We start from the raw sequence: 17,200 nt of genomic DNA on the forward strand, positions 1-17,200 counted from the left end.
GGGTGAGAGGCATGGTCCTGCTGGGTGGCCAGGTGCCCTCAGGCTGCACCTGTGCAAGGCTGATTGGTGTCCCCGCAGAAAAGCCCAAGAGGACTGCAAGTGGCTCCTAGGAGGTGTCCAAATAGTCAGCTTCCAAAACTACTCAGAAAGCTTCTTCAAGTGGTGCACGAACAGTGAAATTTTATTATCACCAGTGATGGTATCTTTAACTCCAGGAGTTGAAGAGGAGAGAAGCTGTCACCTTTTTGATTACCACGAGAGAAGCTGTCACCTTTTTGATTACCACGAGAGATAAAGAAAGGAAAGCTTAGTAACACTGCGATTTTCCACCAACCTCCGTTAGAAGCAGATGACTATTTAGTTTCATACATGTCTGGCATAGTGACCACAGGAGCCGGTGAACAATGACAATACAAAGAAATGATTGTTTCTGAACCACGATATCGAATTTTACAAATTAGAGCACTCACTTTTAATAATACAATTGTGATTGTAATTGCATTTTTAAATTAAATTTCAGATTGTTCTTAAATCCCAGTGATTTTTTTCTATGATGGTGAATTTCGGTTTTGGCCTTAGCTATAGCCAGGTATGGATTTTTAGCTAACATTGGACCATTCAACATCTGCCCAAAATGTGTATGTGGTTGGCTTCTAATCTAATGTTGTCCTCATAACGTAATAATATTTTAGTGACCCCATGGACAGTGTTTGCTCTTTGTTTTGGTTACTACGAAGTACATGGCCAAGTATGTGTTCATCTTTTTCAATGGTCAGGGTCTTGTATGCAGTAAGGAGTTCTGTTTATGGTTTAATCATGCTCTCCTATCCTTATTTCCTTTTCATTATTATTTTCTCATCTAATAACGTCAAATTTTTAAGTTACTTTTCATCAAAGTTATAATACTGCATAGTTAAGAAATTAGAAACAGCCTCTCCTGCTCTGCCCTTCCCACCCCTGCCCACTCCTCTGGGCATCGTTTTCATTTCTATTGGTGATTTCTCCTGGTGCTTACCTACACGCTGATAATAACATGTGTATATTGCTACTTCATGATGTATCGAGTTTAGACATTATTTATTGATTTCCTGTTTTGCTAGGTGAGGATTCACACTTTTCTCCCCCTTCTGACACCCTTTCAATATAGTTATTTGACAGTTTCTGGCTAAATCGCTAATTGGTATTCATACTACTACAACTACATTAAGTTTTATTCACCATTGAGCTGTTTTGTGTTCTTTGAGTTGATGGTGGCTTCTTTTTATTTTTTTTTTCCATCTGCTTAGGGTTTTTTTTGTTTTTGTTTTGTTTTATATTTGTACTTATCATCAATTTTCCCAAATGCTCCAATTTGATCTCTCATGGGCCCAACAATATTTCAAAATGCTGAGACCCATGAATTCCATGTTCTTTCTCAAGACCGGTCTGGACTGACTGCTGTGGAGGTTCCAAAGGTCCCTTTCCCTGTGTTGAACCTGTTTCCAAGATCCTGGATCTTCCTCCTTCTTGGCTACTCCCTCATTTTGCTAAAGCACATATTTTGTTTCTTCCTGAGAAAGGGTAAATTGGAGGTAAAATTTTAAAGTCCTTACATGTCTACAGCTATCTGTATTCTCCCTTCGTACTCGATCTAATTCCTTGCCTCTGTAGAAATTTCTGTGTTGAACCATAACATTTTTTCAAAACTGTGACGCTTCTGTCTTTTATCTGCCAGTGTTGTTCAGATGTCAAATCCATTTCTATTTCTCTCTATTGCCTTTTCTTTTCTCCTTGAAAGCTCTCTGCATACTGATTTACCTCTGCCGTTCTGCAAGTGCACAATGGTTTGCTTTGAAGAGGGTCTGTGTCCATTTGCTGTGCTGGGCACCTGGCGCCCCCTTCCTTTCAGGTACTGGTGTACTTCCGTCCTGGGGACTTTTCCTGAGTTACTACTGCTACTACTAGTTTGTGATAATCCCCTTTCCAACACTTTCTTTCTATTCTCAAACTCTTTTAGTCAAATTCTGGACACGATTGCTGGCCCTCCCCACTCTCCACCTCTGGTTGACGGACTTCTAATTTTCTCTTTTCTCTCCTACCGGACATTCCTTCACATAGAAGTAGTATACTTGGTTAAGGGTATGGGCTCTGGGGACCAACCATGGTTTCAAATCCTGGCTGCCTGATGCCAGCTGAGGCCTCGGCAAGTTTACTTAAACTCTGTTTCTCAGATTTCCTAACTGTAAAATAGGAATGATAGTAATCCTACCTCAGAGGGTTGTTACAAGGATTAAATGCATTAATATATACTCTTAGACCAGGCTCCATGGAAAATAATAGTGATTATCATTATTGGATATTTCCTATTAGTTTTTCTACTCAACTTTATCTTTCAAATCTTCTGTTAACGTTTCTTTTGAAATTTCTGATATTATATTTTTAATTTCCAAGAGCTTTTATTGCTTTGTTTTGTTTTCTGATTGTTCTCTCTCTTTCCTTATGCAGACTTTTAACTAACTGCCCTGTTTTCAGCCTTCAGCCTCAATCCCAGCTTCCACAGTACATGGTGCCTTCAAGTCTCAAGAATGCCCGAAGTTCTGCAGGGCTTGTTTCTCATAATTCTTAGTCAAGTCTTCCATAGGACTTGCCAGCATTCTATAGGCCCAGATGATTCTTTATGGCTATGTGTATAAGACCAACAGGCCACACTGGATGTCAGCCTATTGCTTTCACCTCTTGCTGTGAAATAAACTCCTTGGCTGTGGTTAGGACACCACAATGAAGTGTAAGGCCTTCGGGAGGTCTAGGGACGGGTAGGGTGAGTGAGGCATGATGAGTAAGGGAAACAATTCAATTATAGAGTATCTAGTCCACTGAGGGTAAATCTCTTCCCCCTCATTGGTACAACCCAGCTGATGCAACCTTGATGCAATCTGGAAGCTGTCTGGTCTACTCTGAGCAGTGCCATGTTTGGGGTTCGGATTGATTGTGCTTGTTTGAAAATTGGCACATGGCCAAATAAAGACCAAGATAGCGTCAAGGAGTGGACATCCATGATTTAGAGTCCATGCTTGGTCTCCTTCCCTGTAAATTGTTTACTGTGTTCATGAGCCCATGTTAAGCCACCGGGCTGCTGTAGGAAGGGCAACCCAGCACATCGTATTATCAGAGCTTCTGCCACTGCGGGGGCCTTTCGGTGAGCATTCGTGAGACGTGAATATTTTTAGGTTTGGGGCTCATTCCAAAAAATCCATTGACATATTCCTCCAAATCTTCTTGACAACAATTTTCAAATCTTATTCCTTCTGTTTCCCTTACCATCTGACCACATTGTAAGTGCTGCCTAGAAATATGTGTAGATTTTTTCTTTTCTTTCAGGCAAAGTGGACATTATAATAAACTCATTGAATTCTACCACCTGGGAGGATTCTTCTTCTTTACTGTCCTTTAGGGCTACCCCTGAGAGGGGCTGTTACTGACACAATCAGCCTCAAGCTGGTGCAAGCCAAGTGTAGAGCCCTCTGTCTGCAGCCGTGAGTGTTTTCATCCTCGGTCAGACAGTCACAGCAAGCCTCCTGTGCGATCACTGGTCCAGGCTAAGAGAGGAGGAGGATAGGTTGTTAGGATAAGGGATGATGTAGGCATAAATAACCTGCCCAGGGTGCCTTCAGAGCCAGTGTGGATTAGTCCTATACATACCACTTCCTCTGCATGATGCAGTGTTATTGGGTTTCTCTACTTTATGGCAAAGTAGGTCAGATGGCAGTCAGCTCATAATAAATAACTTGAGTGTCATGGCAACTTGGTGTCCCATAGTCAAACTCTTATTCTCCCCTTGTGGGGATGCTGGTCAGATCTTACTCTATTTTCATGGCCTTTGGAGCTCTCATTTGAATAAACTACAAATAAACTTTTCCCACATAGGTTACTTAGCAACCAAGGCTGAGCAAGGAATGAACTGCTATGTTTTGTGTAAGATAAGGCCATGTAAAGCAAGTAATTTAGTCTCCTGCACCAACAATTTTTTTTTCCCTTTGGCATAGTTCCACATTTGTCTCCAAGCCCCTTATACTCCTGGTTCCCCTCCAGACATTGCAGGGTGCAGCTACAACTTCTGGATGTCATCTGCCTGATCCTTCTTGTATGTAAGTTACCCATTAATGAAATCCTGGTAATGATAATTTATGGAATCACCTGCTTCATTTTGCGGTCTCAAGATACCTCAGTTTGGTGGGCCTTATATTTTTAGCTTACCCTCAGACATCCTGGAGTCCAGTAACAACCCAAGAATTCTTTCTTACTGAAGGGAGCATGGCCTCACTCCACCCCCACTAGGGCCATGCTCCTGTCAAGGCTGGCTGCAGGCTCCACACAGTGTCCTGTTAACAGCAGCATTCTCTTTGGAAAGTCATAAGGGCTTAGTGACAGAGCCATAGACTTGCACCCATGATTGCCTTAGAAACTTCTTTCTCTGGGCCCCAAAAGTGGAAACTTTAGGGCTTACCCAGTAAATGGGTAGAGCAGAACACAAAGATATGGTGCCTACTACTCTATCATCCAAAAGACCCCTCAGGTACGGATATTCTTTTATTGGCAGGGTATAATGTGTAAGTGGCTGATTAAAAATATGTGTACAAATTCTTTAACATTCCTCTCCTAGAATTAATTATCCCCTCCTAGAATGTGGGCTGGATGTGATGCTATGTGACTTAGGAGGCCAGGTTAGAAAGAGTTTACAGCTCCTGCCTGGCTCACTCTCTCAGTGTGCTGTCCTTGGAACCTAGACACCATGTTGTGGGGAAGCCCAGGCCACGTGGAGAAGCCACCTGAGGGTGTTCTGGCCAACGGTTCCAGTTAGGCCCTAAGCTACCGAAGCCACTGTCAACTGCCAGGCATATGAGTAAAGGAGCTTCAGAGGGTTCCAACTCCCAGCCTTCGAGTCTCCCAGCTGAGGCCTCGGACACGGCAGAGCAGACAGGAGCTATTCCCATTGTGCTCTGTCTGCATTCCCGACCCAGAAATAATGAACAAGTCCTATTGTTCTAAGCCACTAAGTTTGGGATAATTTGCTATGCAGGCATAGATAACGAGCACAGTGCAGCAACTTGTCCTTCACTTTGGAGGAATAGTCCTTACATGGCCCTGATCGCTTCCCTGAAGTGGGAAGTGTTTTCTCTGGGTTTGTCTTCCACTTTCTGTCAGCGTGTGTTTTATCAAGACATCTAGGGTTTTGTTATTTCTGCTTTCCAGGTCCTCTCAGCACAATATTAACAACATTTCTGACAAAAGTGATGTCCTGTTGGATGGTGAGAGCATGAGGTCCCTGTGTATTAGAGTAAGGCAAGTCACCCAGAGGTAGCATAACCATGAGGCAAAATGGCAAAGTACACTCTGTCCCCAACAGCTGAAGGCAAACTGCTTCTTTAGGTGGCTTCTCTGAACCGAAAGGGAGAAACATATCGTTTCCTGACCAGAGGTCAGCAACTCCAGCCCCACCGGTACCAGTTTTGTAACTAACTTTATTGGAACACAGCCACGCCTATTCACTGACATATCATCTATGGCTGATTCTTGCTACAACCTCAGAGTTGAGTAGTCGACAGAGACCAACTGGCCTGAAAGCCTAAAATTTTTACTATCTGGCCCTGTAAGAAAAAGTTTGCCAACCCATGTTTTAGATGAATGTCTACATGGAAGATACTATGACTGTAATGATTTGCTTCAGCAAGGGAACCACACTTAGAAGAGCACACACAGCTGAGGCCACCATCTGGTGTAGTTGCAATATTTCACTGCTACTCCCCAAGACCCATCAATTTTGTTTGGCTTTGATTTTGTTTTGTTTTCTTTTGATTTTACTGGCCAAACTGGAGGATGAAAAGGAGGTATGATAGAATCCACATACCCGAACCTTTCTTATCTGTGATGAGACACTAATCTCTGCTATTTTCCTCATAGGAGCGGGTGTTGTTTTTGATTTTCTACTTTGGAAGGGCAGGAGGACTCCTGTGGTCTCTGCCATTGAATAACTTGCCTCTGGTGCCTTCAGAGCCTGTGAAGAATTGGTCCTATAGGTACCGCTTCCCCTGCCTCTCATAGTAACCATTCTCTACTGTCTGAAAGCCGGTGTGGGAATCCTGGCCTTTGCTGAGTATATCTATCCCAACACTGCACTTGGGGATGGTGAGAAAATCGCAAGGTGGTTTCAGGGCCAAATTCAGTCTACAATGATACAAAGTCACATCAAAACTCTATCACGTGGCCCTCATGAGCACCTACTCTAAGGCTGACCACAGTGTTTTCATGGGTCTTTTGGAATTACTGTGACTTGCAACTGGCATCCAGTGATACCTAAAAATTGTGGGTATTTCTTTTCCCAGTGCATATTATTCCAGCAAAATTGGCTGCAAGTCCATTTGGGAAAGGCTAGGGAGAAGGTTCTCATGAGTGGCAGTATTATAGAGCTCTTCTTCAAAGATGTGTGGTTTCCTTATCATTCAAGAGGCCCTGGTTTATGAAATGACTCACTTCTGAGAACTCGGGGAGAGGCCACGTTCTCTCGTGCAATTCCCAACAGATGTGTTTTTTGCCAGACCTGAAGTGTTCTGGAGTAACATTGATTTAATTCTTGGGATCCCTGTGATGAATGAATTTAGAGGTTTCTGGATGTCAGGTCACTCCCTGAGCCCTTACCACCATGCTTTTTCTGTTGGCTTTTATAATGGCCACGCTTATGTCATTTCTGGAAGGTAAAAAGCCCACTTATATGCCCTACGCCATTGAGGTCAAGGGTTGCATTTCAATGACGGCTCTTCTCAGCATCATTCCAGATGAACTTTCATCTCCAATCTTGTCTTCATGACAAGAAAAAGAGTGTGAGAGGTAGACGAGCCAGAACCCACTTGATAAAGGTAATATAATGTTTCTGTCTTCCTCTAGCTTATTCCAGGGGGTCTCTGGCACTTGCCTAGGATGGACCAGCATTTGGTCCAGGTTTACATTAGCCCAACCAGCAACTCTTAGAATCTTAGCCATTGAGTGTAATATTTCTGATGAGTGCACATGTCAGTAAATTCAGCACAATCCAAATTTCTGTTTTGCCACTTTTATTAAGCACTCAAACTCCAAACCCAGAGTTTTGATAATATATACTCATCAGTTTCTGTAAGTCTTTATGGACTTTTTTCCCCCTACTCTGAGTCTACATTGTGCTCTCTGGGCCATGTTGAACTTAAATCCTGCTTATTAGGTGAGCAACAATGAAAAGTGGGACATGGGGTGCACTATTAACTTTCTCATGCTAAGAGACATTGGCTCCCTTAGGAAACAGAGGTATAGATGACAATGTGCCAGAGGACAATGGAAGAACAGGGTTCCCCAGATCCTCTGCAGCCTCCCAGATATCCCCATTCCTGCTGGTCCTCAGTCTCTCTCAGTCAATGCTTTAACATTTGTACAAGCTTTTTGGCAAATCTGTGAATTCAACTCATATTATAATTAAGACACCTGACAATGTGGCTCTGAATTGATTTCCAACAGTCTTAGCCTGACAGCTTCAAGTAATAAGAGGGTTTTAAACATGGTCACAGATAGGCTCTAAATTTTACTCTAAATTGAAGATATTTACTCTAACTTGCAGATATCTAACTTTCAATATTTGAGTGGTCTTGCTTTAAGTTGCTCAGTGCCTCCAGAAGCAGCTGTTCTACCCTCTGGTTCTGGCATTAGATTGGTGGATAGCAGCACCTTCCTGCCACTCACCCCTCACCCCTAGCCAGGCTCTGTCCCTAATGGGCACATGGCCTGAGGTGACAGTTTGACCAGTTGTTTCACCGCTCTATCACATGGGCTGCCATTTTCCCATCCTGGAATTTGGAGGGGAGTCTCACTTCCTGCCAACTAAATCAAACACTCATCACCTCCCTGGAAGTTTGATGTCTGCAACCTGCTCTCCAGCACTCATTTCTGTATCAGTTAATCTTCTTGATTTATAGACAACCCCAACTTCAGCCACGAATGACTGTATGGGCAAGGTTTGGACAGCTCACAGGATGAAAGAAAGGAGGACCACTGGACCTCAAGAAGGACAGGAACCTCAGCACCAGAAGCTCATGGAGTGTCTCTCTAGCCACAGACATAGGATCAATCAGTTCCACCCATCTCTGTGTGCCTTCATTTGAGTTTTCAAATTCCAGTTGGCCTAGCTTAGGCCAGGCTAGGATCAACCACCCTTGGATCAAATAAGTCTAGGGGACCTGAGAAGAGCCTAGATTTACTGCAGGAATCACCTCCCCCCAACCCCCGCCCCAGTTTGTCTATAGCAGTGTCATTCCTTGTTGCTAATGGGACAAGTTCAAACTCTCAGCATTTAAGGTTCTTAATTCAGGCATCAAAGTGCCCTTGCTTCCAGACCTCTCTCTCCCAGTCTGTCTAATTTCTCTGCTCCATTCTCTTTTCCCTGAGCATTCTCTGTCCATCCCCAGCTCTGCCTTTGCTTAGCCCCCTCCCACAGCTCTCCTCAGTGGTGTAGCTTCCGGTCTTTAAGATCCAGTCTGGCCCTTCCTCCTACAGGAAGTCTTCCCTGAATACTTACTTGACACTTACCATATTTTTTCTTTTATGACCAATTTCTTTTCCTGAACTACAAGGGTACTTCAAAAAGTTTGTGGGAAAAATGGAATTAAAAGATAATACAAATCTTTTCGTGAACTTGTGTCACTCAGGGTCCCAGTAGAAAACAGCTGACATACTCAAATTGGGCAATTTGAAGAGAGTTCAATAAAGAGACCATCTACAAAGTGGACAGCACGGTGAGGTGAGTGACAGAAGGGGCCGGGGGTGAGAGAAGCTATACTCAGCAAATGTGACCAGTTGGGGTTTGACAGATGAACAGCATCTTGACTGAACAACATAGAAGGAGGAAAATGTCTGCCTCTGTGTTCATTCTCACCTGTCCTGGGTCAGAGCAGTTGCTGTTCTGATCATCGTGGTGGTTGGGGCCTCTGTGTGTTAAAAGCTCCACACATGCACTAGCAAGTCTTGTTACTTACACACCTCAAGCAACAGTAGGTTGAATCAGGTGTGCCTCACAGGGGCAGGTCCTGCTATCGTGTGTTTCTTTGTTCACTTCTATTCATACATATTTTTCATCATGCCCATTGCTTTGGGTGTGGGCGTGGCCCTCTGGAATAACATTTGAATTTTGGTTTAAGGGGAGGTAGTGGAATTTTGTAGGCCTTGAGCTATACCCAGCTTTGCCAAAGCCCTACTTACATCAAAGGGAACTGGGAATTAGCCCAGGTAATAGCTCCCTCCTGTGGTCACTGCATTGCACAGTTCCTGGGGATACAAATGCCATCCCCTAGTTTACAACACAGTTGGACAAGATCAGATTTAAGTGTTCCTGAGTTCCTGCAGCAATATCAAAACGTCGCCTCCTGCCTAGCACGTGTACGCATTCTGTGGACTGAATGTCTGTGCACAGGACTAGCTGTGCTGTGGCACTGGCCAAGGCCCCCTAGCATTCACACTTCCCACTGCAATGGTAACAGAAGCAAGGACTTGATCTGAGGGTTGGGGCTGATTTGGCCAGGACCTCAAACCAAACTAGGAAGAATCTTGTCCTATGTATAAACTGAGAGTCTTTCCTCAGTTCAAGAAAGTCTAGACTTCAAGAGGCAGCCCTTCCTCTGATGGGCATTGGGCAGTGAGCAGTGGACTAGCTCTTGCTTAGCCAGCAAAGGTTAACCTTGAAATAGGCAAAATCTAGGTAGGTATATAGGATTCTAAAGGCATTATTAGGTATTTCAATATGCAACCCCATACCCATATTCACATCCATATGTATATTTATATCTATATGTATCTTTAATATCATAGCTTTTTTTTTTCCTTTGTCCTATTTCCGAGCCAGGATCTAAGTCTCTAACACCCATTTAAGTCCTGTAGGACAGTTCTGCAAATTCTTGTAAGCTCTACATAGAGGGAGCTGAAATTTGGGGGCTTTGATGTGCCACCAGTATATTAAACCAACAGAACTCATGGGGTGTTAACTTTTGTGCTTCACGGTCCCTTTCAGTTGAATTAGAGGCTGAAGTTCTTCTAGCCCAAATGAAAATTCAGGCAGTCCAAGACATTCATCATCACGCTTAGGTACAAAAAAATCCCCATGCTCATTTGAGGTCACAGAAGGACAGAGTTTCAATTCAAAAATTGACAAGTTGATCTGCACATGATAATCAAAACTCAACTTGATTTGACATTTAAATCTCCCCACTCACCCCCAGTGGGCTGAGGGATGACTACTTGCAGGAGAGAAGAGCAGGACCTGATCCTACCTCCTGCTCTTCCTACCTGGCACTTTACTCCTTCCCCAGCTTGCAGAGCATGGATTCTAACCCTCCCACTAGGTGGCAGCCAGGAAGGAAGGAAAGTTAGGGTTAGGAAGCCTGTTTGACTGGCCCATCATAAGATGATGTCACCCCTTCTGGGGCTGGCAGATATTTAAAAGTTGATCCTTTCTCTCACAGACTGCTTTTGTAGAGTCACTGGAGACATCCCTGGGAATTTTCAACATAATTCCTGTGACTTGAAAATATGCATTTTCCCTAGCTGTCAACTTCCCGCCATCCTTTGTGCTGGCAATCCACTGCAGATATGTGCTGCTGAGGTCCCTCCGGACAGTCTTCTTGGGCAGTCAGGTCTCTCTCATATGGCCCATAGAAAAGAATTCCACATTCTAGCCAAAATCAACACTGGACATATAGACCCATCCCAAAGTAGTGGCAATTCTTCTCCACTCTTCCCCAATGCAGCTGCCTGTCCCTTGTCTCCATATTTCCTGAGTGTGAGTCTGATCCTGATACAGGGTGCCTCTTTAACACCTTCACCATGCATGCCCAGCTGGCTTTTTACCTCCAGTATCTGCATCTGGTTTCCCAAGTAGCTTTCCCCAAAGCTGGGGAGGCCTCTCCTCCTGAGCAAGGCAGGCTGGAAGCGCTGGGGAATTAAAACCTCCAGGAGCAGCCTTCAGCCAGTGACTTCAGCCTTTAGCCTTCGGGAGCAGAATATAAATACCCAACACTCTTCCCCCTCGAATGGGATAGCTGAGAAGTGTGTGCTACACTGTTTTCCAGAGTCTTTTAGTGGCTTAAACTCCAGTCACGCCCTGTGGAAGGTGGCTTCATAATGTACCCTTTATTGGCACCTTCCCCTCCCTGTTTTACTTCCCCACTTCCCTACTAGAGTTTCCTGCACTTTCCAAATAAACTCTTTGTTCTCAAATCCTTGCTCACGGTCTGCACCTGGGGAAACCCCACCTAAGCAGAATGTGACCTTTTCTTTGTAGCTTTCTTCAGTGTCTCCATCCTACTTTCTGCAGTAGGGTGCTTTAGGTCCCCATCACATTTCATTACAGTCATATGAGTCAGATGGGTCTCTTCCACTGAACGGTGAGTAAGTTTTCTAGAAATGGGTCCTATTCATCTTTGCACCACCAGAATTTTCCCTACTGTCACACAGAGTTCAAGTCAGGTGTTTGCTGGAAGTTGATGTCTACAGGAAGCTTGATGTGTAGGTAGAGGACGGGTAAGAGGCAAGTGCCATGCCACTAACCACCTGGAGTAGCCACCAGCCACATGTGGCTGTTTACATTTAATCCAAAGTAATTCAAGTTGAATCAAATTTAGAAATACAGTTCGTCAGTAGCACAAGTCACATTTTAAGTGCTTAATAGCTGCCAGTGGCTGGTGGTGACCACATTGGACAGTGAGACAGAGGACATTTCTATCATCACAGACAGTTCTATTGGACAGAGCTGGGCTAGGGAGCGAAACAGAGCACACTGATTCATGAATTGATCACGTGCAGTTTTGTGAGAGTCACAAAGCTCTTCAAAGCTTTCAGGGATAGGGGGAGTATGGACAAACACTAGTACCCTGCACTTGTGGTTACCTAAGGGCAGATGCTTTCACAATGCAAGAGAGAACCAGTGATGTAGAGTTAAGTTTTAAAATGATTGTTTTATTTACATTTTGACTGAACCACAAAAAAGAGAAAAAGTACTTCAAAGTTTCCTAGCCAAATTGAGATCGTGTTGTGTGGTCTAGAGTGTTCCAAAGTTCACATCCTGTGTTGCCCATGTGGGGCTTGAAGATAGGCAGGATGGTAAGAAACGTCAAGGCTTCTCACCAGAGGTTGAAGACAGATGGAATGGAGGGCCGAGAGCTTGCACACCCCTTCTCCAAGCATTTGATTGGGAAGTGAATGATATTTTCTGGAAGACCATGGAAGTTGCCCTCATTTGGGTTACATTTTGACATCGGCAATTCCTTTACAAGATATGGTTTTGAATTCTGGCAGTGAAAGACAAGAACAGTGTCGAACTCAATCTGACGGTGAGCTCCCTGAAGGCAGGGTCCACGGTGTGCCCAATTTTGTTTTCTCGGGAACTAGCTGAGAACACGGTAGGTGCTCGGTGGGAAATGTACCTGGTCTCACAGCCGACGGAAGGTAGTGCTGTGGAACTGTCCACCACTCCTCTCCCCCTTTCTTTTTACAATCTATTTTGTAGACGGTGAGCCTCCAACTCCTAATATTTTAGCGAGAACTGAATCTTCCCATATCTTTATTTCCGGTAGGATGGATACCAACATCTGAACATCTGGATAGTAGCCTAGCCTTTTATTTTATACATATATATAATTCTAAAGTTTTATTTATTTTTTGAATAGGTAACATGTTCCCATGGTTCAAAATCCAAAAGGCACAAAAAGTCAGCTTCATCCTGCTCTCTGTCCACCCATATCCCTCCCTAAAGACAACCATTGGTACTGTTTTCTTTTGTATCCTTTAGGAAGTGGTCTGTGCATCTAAGTACAAAGAAAATATGTATGTATGTGTCTCTCTCTCTCTTTTTTTAACATGAGACAGTCTGTTTTTCCCTTTGACTTTTTGTGCTATCTATGATCAGATTCCTCTCTGGGTGCTCCTGGCATCTCTCTTATCAGCCACGGATACTGCCTTCATACTTGCATTCACCTTCTGACTTACCTCCCTGCATGGTTCTGGGGCCTCCACTCCATGCTCTATGAGTTACCAGAGTCATCTTCCTAATGCACAACGTTGATTGCTTTACTCCACTGCTTTAAACCCTTCAATAGCTCCTCTTGGCCTTCCTTAAAAAGCCCCCGATCCTTTGCCTGAAATCCACAGCCCATCCCAACCTGTCCACCCTGCCCTACTGTCCACATATACATGCCTTCCTCCCTCAGCTTTGGACTTGGCATTCCCATAGCTTAAAGTGCCTTCCCCCAAATCCTCTCCCTTTCCAAATCCTGCCTTTCTTTCAGAGACCTGCTCAAAATCCACTTCCTCCATGAAGTCTTCCTTCCTTTGGGTTCCAGGTAGAAATGGTTTTTCCTTTCCTGACCCAGGCATAGCCTTAAATGTCTGTCCTCTTTGCACTGGAGTGATTTCTATCTTATACACTCTACTAGACTGAAGGTTTCATGGGAGCAAGGGTTGGGTTTGTCTTATATATTTTTGCACCCTTCACTTAAATTAAAGCAATGTGTGTGCATTCCATCCATATCACCTAACAGATATTTGTTGGATGAACAGCTGGCAGGGCTCACATTACACTATCACACATTGTCTCTAGTGAGAGGCACAAGTTAAGTGGAAGCTTAGAACTTTCCTCCCCAAGAAGCAATAAATAGGGGGAAGGAAAGGGAAGGAGAACCCAGTACATTCCTAATTTTGGGGAAAGTTTTACATCATCAGTTGCATTTTTTTCTCCTTAGGTTGTAGCTCACACAAAGTCTCACCAGTCTTTGCATCTCCCACAGCTTCTAGTGCAGGGTGTGAGATACAGGCACTCACGAAAAGATCAATTCAACAAGATGGTGGACTGGAAATTCCCACTAAACCAATTGGTTTAGGATGGACTGACATCGTTCCTAGGCTGTCTAGGATGGAGATTGTTCTTAGCGGAGCCTAGATCAAAAGGACCTTTTGCATTTCCGTATGAGAACTGTGAAATCCTTAGTTTCAAGGATAACTATGGAGTGTCTCTAGGAGCATTTTAGCCAGAGAAGTTGTTCTGAAAGTGTGATCTAGGACAAGTGGCATCAGCATCACCTGGAAGCTAGCTAGTGATGCAAATTCTCAGGTCTCGCTACAGACCACTGAATCAGAAACTTGGGGGTGGGACCTGGCCGTCCATGCTTTAACACACCCTCCAGGTACTTCTGATGACAAGTTTGAGAGACACTGAGCTACAGCTGCAGAGAGTCCCGCGAGCCCAACACCCCCTCTCCACACCTGGCTACTTCTTATGTTCAGGTGGCCCCTGACCTACTCTGTAATGTGAGATTGGCATTTAAGTGCACAGTGTGCACAAGTCAGAGCTCTGTGAGTCACTCATGGGAAATGTGGTGTGAACAGAAAATGAATTGACTATTAGGAATGTTTAAAACAGGTAGGCATGCAATTATGTTGCTTGAGAGTATCCATATACTAAAAACAAAAAAAGAAAAAGAAAAAAGGTTTTCATTAAGCAAGGAAAGAGCTGGGTACGTTAGGAAATAAAGTAATTGAAATTATTGTATTTTGTGAAATGTTTCATTTATTCCAATAGCTGGCTGAAGTTAAGGTTTAAAATATTAAGTTTTAACTGCTTGCGAGCTGCAAATAGTAACTATCTAACATTCAGATACATTAAAATTTATGTAGCTCTTGAGAGAATGAAGCGAAGCTCTGCTTTTCAAGGTTGACCATGAGTAAACTGCCCAGCCCTTGGCCTCTGGTAATGACCTTGGGGTGCATGCACATGCTGCCAGCATTGTGTATATATTCTAATGTCTTCAAGAGCTTCAGTGTTACACGGGACTGGTTTGGATGTCAATTTGGTCAACAACACCCAGACCATCCTCTTTGGGCAATTTTCTGCTTCTGACCTAAAATATAACAGAGAGTTCTGGCTCCCCTGTTGATGGGGAAACAGAGCTGGCTCTGTCCAGTTTCTCACTAGGAAGGAACGGGATGTATTTGCCCAGGTGTACGACCACATGCCTGTGGAAAAAGTGGTGCAGGTATTTCTGGAATCTCTCGCCAACAAAGGCGTAGATCACTGGGTTGACACAACAGTGTGTGAAGGCGATCACCTCCGTCACTTGAACGGCCAGGTCCAGGTGTTTGCTCCGCTCGCAGCTGTTCTCAAAGAAAGCCGTTTGAAAAACAGAGAGAAGTAGAGCCAGGTTGTAGGGTGTCCAGAAAATGAAAAAGACCACCATGATGACGAAAATGAGCCGAATGGCCTTGTACTTTTTCTTATTGGGGCATCTCAGCAGCATTTTAATGATTCCTGAGTAGCAGATAACCATCACGAGCAGAGGGAGAGCAAGACCAAAGATATTCATCCTCAGAACATAAAAACTCTTCCAGCTATATTCTTCATCCTCTGGGTACCCAGGACTGCAGGAAAACTCTCCATACCACCCTTGGGACTCATAGAAGATGAATTCTGGGAGTGCTGCTAGCCCTGCCAGGCCCCAGGTGACGGTGCTGGTTATGATGCCTAAAGTGACAGTCCGGGCTCGAAGGGCAAACACAGCATGGACGATGGCCAGGTACCTGTCAACTGTCAGCAGGATGATGAAGAAGATCTCACTGTACAAGCCTATGTGATAAAGCCCCGAGAAGAGCTTACACATGAAATTGCCAAAAACCCACGTATCCCACTTCACATAGTAAACCCAGAATGGAAGCGTGAAGAGAAAAAGCAAGTCAGAGATTGCCAAGTTGAGCAGGTAGATGTTGGTCATAATCCTGAGCCTCCTGTATTTTGTGAGGATCACCACCACTACCACGTTGCCCAAGAGGCCAACGATGAACACCAGGAAATACAGTGGAGGCAGGAGCTGAGCCCCCAGCCTCTTGATATTGACTTTTTCACACGGCTGTGACCATCCATAGTCATAGGATGTGGTCACAAATGCCTCAACCACAGTCTCAGTCTCATCTATTGAGGTTGCCATTTCTCTTGTCCCTGTGATAGAAAAAGAAAAAAAAAAACAATTGCACAATTAAGCATGGTCATCCTTTGTGAAACATACCAGTTGATTTATTCATTGAACAAAGATGCCACACGTGATGAGCAGCCTATACGTTTTAGAGGTTCCTTAGCATGTATTTCAAAAGGCATATCAGAAATGCTATGAGAGGGGAGTGAGGAAGGAAAGATCTGAAGCTTTCAAAGTCAGCATAATCCATGATGGAAAAGAAACAGAAATGTTATGCGATGGTGGTGAAGAATGGGGATATTGATTTCTGAAAGCATTTGAAGGAAGAAATACAAAAAAGAAAAAAAAAAACAGGCTGGATAATAATAATAATGTTATAATAATAACTATTGTTACTGTGTCTTTTAAGGCATTTTGCATTTTTTGTTTTACAGATTATATATGACTTTCAAAATTATTATCGTACCTATTTAAAAACAAAATACTTATAATAACAATAGTGAGTATTATTATTACAAATAACTGTGCCTCTGCAAGACCGCATAACAATGTGCTGTTCATCATAGCTAATGTGGAAATTGAACCTTGAAGAAATGTAGTGATTTATCCAAAATCCTCTAACAAGTAAATACAAAAGTTTGGGCTACATCTTTAGTCTCTGTGTATTTCCAATTCTCTCATCACTAGATTCAAATGTAGTGATTTTTAAATTGAACTTTCAAAAATGTAGCTATTATAATTATTAACTATTGTAATAATGACAATTATAAACAGCATTAACTTGGGTTACTTTCTTTTTCCTGCTCCCAGTAATGCTGAATTAGCCAGTCGTGTGCCAACAGCAAAGCCCTAAGAGCGTCTCTTTCACAAAGGGGCAAGCAGGAGGGATCGTTGAATGGGATTTCTTATTAGACTGGATATCTTTAGACCAAGAGCCCTAAGACTGGTGCCTGCTTTTGTCAAGAGTATGGACTTCAGCATGGAAGGAGAAATACACAAGGCAGGAGTCCCATGAAGGACAGTTACGTCATGCACTGATTCCTCGCAAGGAGTCCTACTGACTTTCTCCTTTTTAGGACGAAGGGACATGTGTGAGGACATGAATATATAAGTCAATGGGAAGCTCTCAAGGTAAGTCTTAGAACTGCACTAATAATTGGGGCCAATGGCAAGGCACTGTTTTTGCTTTTTAACAGAAT

General features: G+C 43.5%; 1 protein-coding gene across 1 annotated transcript; it reads right to left on the minus strand.

Annotated features, from left to right (window-relative positions):
* Positions 1–14,936: 14,936 nt before the first annotated feature.
* CCR3 (chemokine (C-C motif) receptor 3) lies at positions 14,937–16,016 on the minus strand. The gene has a single exon (XM_008582130.1). It carries the CDS (start codon positions 16,014–16,016, stop codon positions 14,937–14,939), a length of 1,080 nt encoding a protein of 359 aa, XP_008580352.1.
* Positions 16,017–17,200: the final 1,184 nt, after the last annotated feature.

The sequence above is a fragment of the Galeopterus variegatus genome, unplaced genomic scaffold (assembly GCF_000696425.1).
Source record: "Galeopterus variegatus unplaced genomic scaffold, G_variegatus-3.0.2 Scaffold2523, whole genome shotgun sequence".
NCBI lineage: Eukaryota > Metazoa > Chordata > Mammalia > Dermoptera > Cynocephalidae > Galeopterus > Galeopterus variegatus.